The sequence below is a fragment of the Podarcis filfolensis genome (genome assembly GCF_964270895.1).
Source record: "Podarcis filfolensis genome assembly, chromosome: 9".
In the NCBI taxonomy this organism is placed as follows: Eukaryota; Metazoa; Chordata; class Lepidosauria; order Squamata; family Lacertidae; genus Podarcis; species Podarcis filfolensis.
Window position 1 is genome coordinate 40340855 of NC_139610.1, and position 12405 is coordinate 40353259.

The following is a 12405-nucleotide window of genomic DNA, read 5'->3' on the forward strand; positions in this document are numbered from 1 at the left end:
TTGACCTTTCTGGATTTGGGGCTCTTCATTTTATAGGCATTAGAAACTGTGATTGATTTATTTTTTTAAAACCCTACAAAACTCCACTACAGAAATTATGCCTTTTAAAGTGTGTCATGCCTCTCTCTCCCCCCCCCCCAAATGTTGGTTTTGGCTACTTTCCAGCTTTGAAAACCTCACACTGCTTCAAGAGTGTACATAAGTGGGAACATACTAATCAGTTATATGAAATATTTTACTACGTTTCATTATAATCTACTTACTAAAGTGGAAAAACCTTTTTAGCACGCTAAATTCATTTGCTCTAATTTTTGTTTGATTTAGTGCATGTGGCATTTTCAAACACACCTCTTACAGAGCTAATTTTATCTGGTTCACAGCCATACTAAGAGAAATTCTTGATTACCACCACATTTTAAATCAGAATGCATTTTAATGCAGTGCCGGATTTACGTATAAGCTAAACAAGCTATAGCTTAGGGCCCCACTCTCTTGGGGGCCCCAAAAAAATTTAAAGGAAAAAAACCTGGATGTACATTTCCAAAATATAAGATAAAAAACAAATAAAATAAAACCTACATACAGCAACAGTGTTTTATTTTGTGTTGTGTAGGCTTTTGTGATGTAAGTAATGGGCCCCACCTGCTAGCCTGCTCCCTAAAAGATCACTGGTTTGCTCATTTCTATATATAGGGTGCCTACATTCTGCATGGACTGGTTGCATGTCAACATGTGCAAATAGCTTTAGATACCTATTGGGTCCATAAATTACCATATAGCATATATTCAACACAAAAAACAGTGGCAATTTGTTGTTGACAAAGGACAGCTGGACATATAAAAGGCCCCATTACCTTCAGTAGCTTAGGGCCTCCTCAAACCTAAATCTGGCCCCGATTTTATGGAATATTTAAAAAGTATGTTTAAAAAGAGGATTGTGGTGTTGCCATAGCGGAATCCTTCACTTTAGGCTTCAGAATACAAGTTGCCAGAAACCAAGGGAGGGGACTGTGCTCTTGGGCTCCGGTCCTGCATCTTGGCTTCCCATAAGCACCTGTTTGGCCACTGTGAGAAGAGGATGCTGGACTAGGTGGGTCGGTGGACCCATCCAGAAGGTTCTCCTTATGTTCTTACATGAGTTAATGATTTGGTGATGCTGACGTTTTTTGTCGAAACTGCAAGTCAGGACCCCTGAAGTTGGTAGGTCCCAAGGCTCTAATGCTGGTAACATGCTTGGGCTGGAGAGTTCCAGTGTCTTAACCAATAACTTTCCATTCACTTCATTCTCAGGAATGGGTCCACTTGCAACCTCTGTTGTACACACAGAGCTCTCTGTGACACTGAAGTGAATGGGGAAAGCTGTGATCATGCAGGAGTCTCTTTGTCTGATATGAATGGCAATAGCACATGCTTGAGATAACTAAACATACTAACATTTCCCCCCTCAACTATTTTATTGAAAAAGTTTTCACTGATAACAATGAACCCAAATCCCCCATCCCACTCCATCAAGTAAAGTTCAATCGCAAAATCAAATATGTAAGCTCGTCTTTCCTCACCTTTCCCTGTGCTCCCAGAATTATGGCAAATATTTGTTTCCAGAAGGATAAAACTGGTGAAGGGGACTACTCTTTTGCATTCATAATAGAGAGACCAAGGTGATCCAATGCATGGCCCAAGGGCAGCATGCGGCCGTTGAGGCCTTTTTTGGTGGCCCTCGGCAACATTTGACATGCCCCACTCCCATCTTCACACTGCCTTCCCAAAGCTGGGTAGTGCTTTCCTCACTTTCAGAAGGATGTGGGAGGGCTCTTGGACCCTGCCAGAGTCTCACACCTCCTTTCCAAAGCCCTGTAACTCACTTATCCAGCTTTGGGAAAGCAGCATGAGAGCTAGGGTGGACGGGTGCCAAATTTGGGTCTCACTCCCTGGCCCCCATGCAACAAGGCAGTGTGCAGCCCATGGATTCCATGTCAAAATACTCTTGCAGTCCAACTGGTATGAAAAATTGGACCACTCTAAGATAGACTATGGTAAATTGTTGTTTCCTCCTCTTTCAGTATATGCTTCTGATGGTGATGAAAAGGAAGCTCAGGGTGGTAGTCCTGCTGAATATACTTGTCCAAAGAGTGTGACCTTTTCTGTATGATGTTAAACATCAAGCACTCTTGAGATGAGGCCCTGAATACCAAACTTCGCTTTGCTTTCCCATTTTGCTTCTGTTGAGTTTCATCATTAAGTCTGCTGAATTATGTTGTTGAATTCAAACCTTCCTTCTCCACCCGGTTGCTTCTGTGCTCACTCACAGTGTTCGCTCACAAGAAGCTCCCTGTTTGCCTCAAAGCAAGATGCATTTCTGTATGCATTCTTGGGTGCAACAAAAGTTCTTCCATCCATTTAAGAAATCCCATTGTGGTGGAGCTCATCCAATGCACCTGTATCTATGGAGGCAGCCTATGAAATACATTGAGGCCACCATGATAGAGAGCTGCTGTTGAATTGCAAATAGACCTCCCATTTTGGAATTCAGTGTAGACTTCTAAAATTTAAATGTTCTGACGAATGTATGCTAGAAACACTACAAATAACTTCCTGTATCTCTTGAACCATCCAAAGGAACAAGATAAAACCAGCATTTATCTTCCTGATAAAGTTACCCTAAATAAACAGAGTCCTTTTTTAGGCCTCATTAGGACTTGAAGCAAAGTTAAAGACATGCTTTGAAAGTCACCTTCAGCATAATAAGGCTTCCTTTTTTTATATGCATTTTGAACCCCCAATATAGTTGATGTGCCTCCAATTATTACATTATTGGCAACCTGTAAAAAATCATCCATCTTAAATCACTAGATCAGCAGATAGATGGATTTACCGGAGTATTTTAGTGGCACTAAGTATAATTGTTTCATAATCTACACAAAAGAAACAGAGGGGAAATGAATATTTGGAGCATGTTGAAAGACACATGCAAAAGAAGGAAAAACATCTACAAGGCCTGCTGAGAATACTGTAACAGCATAATTGTAGAAAATAGGAGGGAGGGAGCAAAGGAAGGAAGAAGGGGGCAAGTACATATTAGAACAGAGATATAGAACAATCATGTGTTTGTTGTAATCTGATAATGGAATGGGCAGTATGATCTATGAAAGATAAAGCAGGAGAGGCAATGCCTTTTAATTGAAAATTTCTTATTTTGTTTTGTTAAAGTTTAACATATCCTGTTTATCAAACGTTCACTGTTAACATAAATGGTCTCCCCTTCAGTATTTGTACAGATTATTCTAGCAGTTCTGTTCATTTAGCTCAGAGTATCGCCTGCTTTCTTCCTTCGCTTCCCTTTTGAAGGGAATATAAGAAAAATCTTTGTAGCTGAAAGTGCACAAGCATTTTGAGCTTCACAGGTATATTTGAACTTGTCTATGAGAAGAGGTGATGGAGGCAACAGGGCAGGGGCAGGCAAAGAAGAAAAGAAATAGGAATATCCACTAAAGTTAAAAGATATGTGAATCTATAAAGTCCGACATATGCTGGCCCTATGAAAGCATATTAAGTTATTGGTTCCTTTTGCTGAATGTAATGGAGAGAAACAGTGTTTTTCCCCCCTTCCTAGCATACTGCCTCTCATTGGTTTTCACATCTTCCCAGTGGGAATAGATAATGCTATGTTACATCTTCTAAAGCACACAGGAGTGTTAATTAGTGTAAAGTGGTTGTGTAGTATTGTCAGTTTCAATACATTAACCATATCGGAGATCTGAAGTACTGAACTTTCTTGCTTATATGCATAATTACTTAGGTATCCATTTAAGGGTTTTTTTGGAACTGGCTGCCAGTTAGCTTCCAGGCCTAATTCAGAGCACCGGTTTTGACCTATAAAGCCTTAAGCAGTTCAGGGCTGCAATACCTCAAGGACAGCTCCTCCTCATATTGCCTGCCCTGGGCCCTGCGCTCATCATCTGAGGCCCTTCTTCACGTGCCCGCTCCACAAGAGGTCTGGAGCATGGCAACACGAGAACGCGCCATTTCTGTGATGATTCGCTGTTTGTGGAATGCTGTCTCCAAGGAGGCTTGCCTGGTGTTCTCATTACATATCTTTCTCTGTGAAAACAAAATTATATGAAATAAAATCCCACCATACTGAATAGAAATGATCAGCTTGTTTCTGTACCTTAGATAGGTGTAATTTATGTGTCATTTTTTCTTTCAATAACTAAATTCAAAATAGAATTTGGTTCAAGTGGTCAGTGCATCTTTCTAAATGAAGAATAGGAGAGATCTATGGGACTAAGGGTTTTGAGCCAATGATGGTTGCACCCTATTGAGCTAGTCCTCTTTGCCCAGGACATTTTATTCATGCTTAGAACATGGTGAAAGAGAGCTGGATGGGCATATTGGAAATGTGCATATATCTCCCAGTGCTTATTATTTATTTGCTTGTTTTATGCATTTGTACTTCCCTTCATCAATAGGAAGAGCTGTAGCTCAGTGGTAGAACATCTGCTTTGCATGCAGAGGGTCCCAGGTTCAGTCCTTGTCATCTCCAGCTGTATAAATTTTATTGAAAGAATGAATATGCCTGATGGTCTCTTGTTCTGCCTGTACATGTACTTCTGTGTGTATGTACACATAGAATTAAGGTGGGAAACACCTCCCTATCTTAATACTCTTTGTAGAGATGCTACACCAATGTTGCGAGTGTACACTTTTGAACCGCCCTTGGGATGCAATTAGAAAAGAAGCCAGATAATATCATGTTAAACCACTTTGTAGTAATATTAGACAATGCTGCTTTTATAAAAGAATATTTGCAGAAATAGTATCTTGGGGAGAAGATAGTTTCTGAAAATGAAAGTGGAAACTCTAGATAGTATAGAGAGTTGGAAGACTGAAGAAGTGAAGTCAATGTGCATACTAATTATTATGAAATATCTAATTTACTTGGGAAAATGAGCCATATTCCTTTTGTGCCTTGCTTAAACATTTGCTTTTCTACTTTTAATTGTGTTATTTTAACATGTGCTTCTACAGAAAGGTGAGGAGTAGAAAAAATTATGAAACGGGGAATTAAAGTACTGTAATGAGCAACTGATCTCTCCATCGTTGATAAAGATACTTTGGCTGCAGTTCCCAGTCCACTTACTTGAGAATAGTTCCATTTAGTCAGCAAAATAATAGAAGCCAGGATATGGAAGGAGGAAACAGCAGAGATATTCAGACTAAAGCGAAAGTTAGAATAAGAGAGAAGCAGAGATAATGGATAAAAAAAGGAGAAGGAACACTGAAGATAAAATAAGTAGTAGAAGCAATCTAGGTCAGCAAAGAAAGATGAAATAAATGGTATAATCCACCAGAAACTTGTGCAAGCCCTAGGTAAATTGTGCTCAACCATTTCAGAAAGAAAATAACCTTAAAAGGAATGACAAAGTAGTTGATTGAACTGAATGGGGGGGGAATATTATCACATGGTTTTAATGCAGGGGGGAAGTATATTAAAGTTGCATATGTATACACACTCTGGAATTAACTTGTGAGCATAGGTGCATGAGACACTGTGTGAGGGTTCAGGTTTTTGGAGCCTGGCGTGTTTACTCAGATGATGTGAACCTTGTGCCTTGATGACTCAAAATAGGTGTAGTTGTTGGTTGGTTAATTAATTTACCGCTTAATGCCAAAATAGTCTTTTAAGTGATTTACAAAATATTTTTTAAAATGACACATTATAAAATACACCATAAAACAATCCCATTAAAACATTAAAACCTTTAATCATTAATGTTGGTGGTTAAAATATGCAATGAAATAATCCTCAGGTACACTGTGTCATGTATTTTCTCTAGGGACCTCAGGCCTCTTGATTTAATTATCTCTTTAGCTTGTTTAGCAACACGAAGTTGTTTCTGGTTATGGCCATATTGTTGCTGATGCTCCCCTTTGTTTATAAAAATAACTAATGATTATGGATGTAATTTCCTTCTACAATACCAGGTGGGCTCTTGTTTAGGAATGCCATGGTCACAATGATAATCTGTCACTCTGGAGCTGGGTGGCAGAGGCACATGCATCCCAGGCAGGATCAGGGCCCCCTGAAGGTAAATCAGCAGTCTTAAGTCATATTGGAACAGGAGACTAAGCATCTCACCAGAAAAGGATGGCTTCTCAGGACAGGAGGGAAAGCAAATGGCTGATAATTCCAAGAGAGGTTAATCCAATAGCAGAGAAATGGGGCAAAGAATATGGAAGGTGGTGTGACAAAGCTGGGAAAGAATAAATGCGTTAACCTTGAATTAGACTACCTGTGACCTGAGAGTTCAGTGCTCAGGTGTACTGAGTCCTATGCTAGCACAGTGAAAATGATCAGTGTGCAGGGAGAATATTGATTATGAAAATACATTGCGTGGAGACAGACTTTAAATTATGGGAGTATGAAAATCGGTTTGTGTGTACATGCATGTATACACACAGAGAGACATTTGGGAGTGTGTGTGTTGTGTGCGTGTGATCACATCATCTTGCTATTTTTTTCTTGATTTTAAAACATTCTTTCTCCTCTTTTTTCTTGAAGAGACCTCTGGAAATTTACATTTGTTCATGACACAGCTGTGCAGGCTCTGATTCCTTTAAATCTGTGTGCTGCAACTCAGTAATTCCCAACCCCTCCCCCTCCCCTAAAAAAAACAAAAAACTTTGCAAGCTTCTGGCACACCCTTGATCTACTTTTTGTAAATTACAATTAATTAAATTACTGTACATACACCTGAGCAATGCAGGCCATTATTTATTAGTTTACTGTTGCTACTGCATAGTCAGAATGCACTGGTTTAAACAGAATTGGGGAAGTTAATTATCACAAGCTTTAGTTTGCTCTAATAATAAGTAACCAGTTATGGAGAGAAACTGAACATAGGTGTAATATTTTATTAAGTGGTAGGAATTTGGGCATGTAGTTGAATTTGCATTGCAGAATTTCGAGGGACTGCCCTAATCTGTTTCCCGGGTTGTTCCAACCAGTTCAAGAGCAGTAAAACAAGGTTATGTAATTGACATGTGATGTAGCCTAAAATAGTGAGTGCAAACATAGGCTGCTGTTGCTGGGCAGTTGGCAACTGCTTTGAAAAAAAAATCTGTTCACTGTATAAGAGAGAACATTTTAAAATCGAAACGTATAGCTCAGTTTTAAAAATCTCACAAAATGGAAAAGTTTGTGGACTTTCCCCCAGTAAAATACAGTGAGTTTTTTTAAAAAAGCTTGAAACAACAGATGTTGTCAATTGTGCTTTGTTTTAAAAATGATGAGTATTAATATTGAAAGAGAGAAATGGCATGATGCCTGTGTGCCTATCTGTCTGTGTTTTAAAACATATCACTTGCTGAGGATGGGCTTGCGTTGTACCTAATACAGTTAAAGTGAAATATTATTTAGCAGTCATGTTTCACCACTTAGGAGATTGCAGGCATGCGGTGATATAACAGCACTGATTTAAGTAAGTGAGGTATTGACTTGAAAGCTGCCAGGAAAAGTTGTATTTCACATGCAGCTGGGTGAGTCGAAAGGAAAGGCTGCTGCTGAATTATATGATTTTTGTTCTGCAGCAGTAAAGACTGCTTCGCTGAGCTAAGGCAGAGAGGGGCAGATCCCTCCACTACAGAGAAAGGCCTGTTTGAGAGCTAGATTTCCAAGAGATGCGTCCTCCGTGCCCCCAGTCGCCTTTTCCTCATTGATTTTCCACAGCATATTTTCATTCCATTCCACTGGGCAAATAATTAAAACAGCCAGTTTCAGAAGTGAAACGAGACCCAAAATAAGTATGTGAAGTTAATGTAGCCAAGGGGCTGTTAATAATGTTTATTTATGAGCATGAAGCAAGCTTATGAATGTGAAGAAAGAATCTGGCCTTGGTTCCATCCCTCTGTAAGTTAGGAAGAACAATCTGTGGAGCTGAGTTTTCTTAAAGCCCAAATGAAAAATCACACAGGTATGCATGGCATCATTTCATTACATTGGTATCATCAGAATAAAACCCCCTTTTTAAAGTTCAACACCCATTCTAGGGATGTACTAGGACCTAGGTAATATATTCCCAAAGTCCAAATTACTTAATTAGCACAATATGCAGAAACATTATCCTAGCTCTGAAAACTCTACATTCTGTAGCCATTTTGTCAAGCCACATCGCGGCTATTAGCACATACCAAAAGCAATTCATTCAGCATAAGGAGCAGTGGATTTTATATCCTGATTATCGGCTGTTGTGTGACTGCCTGTGTTGTGGTTGTCATTCTCTTGGTCCACTCAAGGGTGATGTGGATTTTGCTGCAAGGGATGGGAAGGCAGGGAAATTAGGCTGCTGTGCTTCGTTGTTGATTTATTGCAACATGAAAGGCTACTTCCCAACAGCCTTGTTTTGGAGTTTCTCATGGGCCTGTTGGAAGGTTAGATTTGATTACTTTGTGTCTTTAAAATGAACATATCATAAAAAGTGCATGGGTAGATGGGATGTTGCATTTTAACAGTTCAAATAAATTCAGTTTTTTGAAAGTTGCCCCCTAAAACATACAAGTGTGGGGGGAAACACAGTACAGACCAAACCTGACTGTTTCTTTTAAGCAAGAGCAGAGTTCTTAATTGCTCATCTGAGAAAACCTGGTCTGTAAATTTTGAATAACGCACCTGACCAGCTTTGTGGTTCTGATGCAAAGAAAGGGTCCTCTTTGGCTGATGTGAACATAAGAACATTCAATCTGGATCAGACCAAAAGCCCTTTCTAGTTCAGTATCCTATTCTCGCAGTGGCCAACCAGGTGCTTAGGGGAAGCCCCCAAACCACATATAAACACAACAGCCCTCTCCTGCTTTTCCCTAGTAACTCCTTCGGTAACTTCTTTTCTTGGTAAGCATAGTGCATTCAGAGGGTTGTACACCATGTGTCCCTTGCACCAATGGACGGGCACCAATGGATGTGCTAGTGACTATGGATCCAGCACAGACTGCTGTTTGAGGGTGGGGGGTGTATTGCTGATGCCTCTGCATCACCTGCTTCTGCATCACTTCCCATACTGTTATAGTGGAGGATCCCCAAACCCTACAGTGTTTTCCTTCAGGGAAAGAACAATCAGAAACTCATACCTGCATTCCTCTAGCAGGAGCATACCACATGTTGAGTTCCAACCCAGGGCATGCAATATGGCTGAATTTTGTAAACTGGGCTTTTACCTTTTGCAGGTGGGACTTGATTAGCAACAACACAAGTATTTATTTATTTTGCAATATTAGGGTGATTCCATTAGTCTCAATTTCTTCTGTAGTGAATGATTACTGTGCTTATTTTGATCACCTTTGGTAAAACTCCAAAAGGCTTTGGTCAGCATGAATGTGACTCTTCTCACACGCATGCACAACACACACAGGCACACTCCCTAGTCTTCAGCTGATCCATTTAGATCAGCTGAAGAGGACACATAAAACACACAGGGAACAGACAGACAGACGCACCCTCACACTCACGGATCAGCACTTCCTTTTTGCTTATCAGATCACTCATCTGATGAGTGAGGGCACAGTCTGTATCTCCAGCGTGGCACTGGACTAAGCAGAGAAACGGAAACCTCTCTGCCTGACCCAGCACCACGATGAGGAAAAAAAATGCGCCACCTCTGCTGCTGGCGCTCTGTATTTTCCTCCTCAGTGGTAGTGCCGCCACCAGAAAATTAGATCAGGGACTGCCAGACCACCAGGGAAAGCTTTCTAGACTAGATCAAGCCTGCAAGCCAGCAGTTCACCACCCCTGATTTAAGCTTTAATTGAACTCTCACTAGCCAAGCTTTTCGCATGTCTTTTGCTATTTTGACCCCATTTTGTACAGTTTGCCCTCTGTATCCTTGTGTTTATAAACCTGTTAACTCAGAATAATGCTTTTTTGCATTTGATAAAGTGAATTCTAGCCCGTGAAAGCTGGAACTCTAGACTATATATAATGTGTATTAGCCTTTATGGCACTACAAAGGTCTCTGTTGTTTTTGCTACCTCTTTGGAAGTTTTTACTAAAGAAGTAACTTTCCTGATTTTATGCTCTTCATTTATGAATTCTGTTCTGCTCTCTTGGGTATTGTGCTGGAGGGCTCTTTTCTTTTAAAAATTGTTTTATGATTTAATGTGGTGTGCTGCATCAGGTGCTCTGGAGGGTTTGTGTTTAAAAAGATGTAATAGTAGATTGCAAACAAGGGAGAAATCCCTTCTTTCATCTCTAAGTCTTTAAACAGTTGAATGCAGTAGAATATAACTTTTTTCTTCTTCTCTTTTTGCTAATGCAGGGCAACACAATTATTTATGTGCTGGACGGAATGACTGTATAATTGATAAGATTCGAAGAAAAAACTGTCCAGCTTGCCGATTACAGAAATGTCTTCAAGCTGGAATGAATTTGGGAGGTAAGCATATATCACTACTAGATACTCACTGAGAAAACATGTTTTAAACATGTCTGTTCTTAAACTGGTATCAGCTGGATGGTCTCAGAAGTTTTATCCTGAATTACTCAACTAAGAAAGAAGTATTATACAAAAGCTACTAAAACCCTATTGTCATTCTAGGTTTTTTTCCTTTTTTTGAAATATGTATTTTATAGCTCAGAATAAGGAAGGTGGGTGTTAGATGATGACAGTAATTTTAGTGGAGTTTCACACAGCTAAGAAGATTAAAGCATCAGGAGTTGTGCGGGTTTTTTTGGTGGTGCTGTGGGAACGTTCCAAAAGAATATCAAAATAGAATTAACTGAAAGAAAGTTCAGGCTATGTGTTATCTGCCAGATTTCCTGCTAATTTCCAGCCTAGTAATATATATATTTATATTAAAAATGGGCAGAGTAATCCAAGAGGGTGGGGAGAGCAAGAACCAAAGGCAGACAGACCACATCTTCCTAGGCTTTTGCCGGGCTTGTGCTGGCAGGTTGGAAGATGGCAGTGATGATGGTGGGTGTCCCCGCCCCCTTTCCCCTTCCAGTTCCTTTTCTTTTTGTTATTTTAAAAGCAGTTTTATCTCTCATCGATACCAATAGGAGAGAAGCAAACTGCATGTGTAGCATAGTTGGTTTTCCTGTTGTTGGGTATGTCAGAAGGAGAGGACTGCGGGATCTTTGCTCTCCAGCCTTCTTCCCACACACCTTCAACGTGCCTATGGAAATCCTTCTCTTTTCCCTTTCTGACATCCGAGTCAGAGATGAACCAACTTTAGGTATTCCCACAGCCACAGAAAGCTGTGTATCAGATGTCAAGACTCTGTCTCTGAAGGTGAACCTCTCTGTCCGTCCTCTGAGAGGAGGTGCTGACGGATTCTATGTACCCTATATTCATTATTAAATTGAGTAATTGCTTTTAGCAGTATAATTTCATACCTGCGCTATCAAGATACAAAAGTCCATTTCTAGCCAGGCCTCTCATAAATGTAAGGTTTCAAGTCGAGCTGGGCCAAAGTATCACCAAAATATTTTCGTGTGTGAGGTGAAGAGGGTTGTTCGGTAGAAAAGGTGTTCTGCGTACCTTTGTTATTTTTGTGGGTGTTTAGCCACTCAGTCGTTTTTACCTGCCTTCTGTGTATCTCTGAGCAGGGGGAAGTAAAAGGACAGCTGTCGTCCAACATATATCCAACATATTCTAATATATTTCTAATTATAACTGATTTCATAAATCACCTCACTTGTAGGGACCTCAAGCAGAAGGAAGCATGTCCCCAAATCGCCTAAGCAACATCTCTTTTTGTGTTGCACTGCAACCTTGCAGCACAGTAAGGGAACAAAGGAGCAGGTCCTTGTGCTACCGCAGCAATGCAGTTGTGTACTTCCTTCCTCTTGCCCATTGCAAAGATCAAAGCTCACCCAATATGAAGAGTTTTCTCCCTTTACAATGTGTCTGTGAAAGGGGGGCGACTTCTCAGCCAGCAAATCTTTGTTTTGACTCCACTGCAGAAACTGTAGTGAATGGAGGCTTAAGATGATGTAATCAGTTTGGAAACAGCATTTCACGGGCAGAATGCCCTCTGTCCTTGAATATTAGAAGCAAATGACATGTAAAATCAGCAGCAGCATCATTAACCTGCATTGGCAACAAAACATATTTATGCTAAATGTATTCCCGTGGTGGGAAGCTGTAGCTGGCTAAAAGAAGAATGATGGTCGAGGGTAGAAGCGGGGGGGGGGGGGACTTACAGAAATTGCCCTTCAGTTGCACAGGAAGGAAGGAAACTAAAGACTCCAGGCAGGAATTGGGAGGGGAGGGTGAAATTCAGATGAAGAGCAGGGACTGGCTCTTGGGAGTAGCAAAGTGCAGCCAGAGGGAACAGTTGGGTGTGGAAGCAACCGGGGGGGGGGAGCTGGAAGGAGGATTGGCCAGTCTTAATTCTAGTAGAGACTAAGTT

At 40.5% G+C, this 12405-nt stretch overlaps 1 protein-coding gene across 21 annotated transcripts in view; it reads left to right on the forward strand.

Moving 5' to 3' along the window:
• The window catches only part of NR3C2 (nuclear receptor subfamily 3 group C member 2), a 132748-nt gene that overhangs the window by 90493 nt on the left and 29850 nt on the right, over positions 1–12405 (forward strand). For all 21 annotated transcript variants that reach the window (XM_083631084.1, XM_083631086.1, XM_083631098.1 and 18 more), the window contains one exon: positions 10308–10424. In XM_083631084.1, the coding sequence (XP_083487210.1) occupies positions 10308–10424 (117 nt within the window). The remainder of the gene's footprint in view (positions 1–10307; positions 10425–12405) is intronic.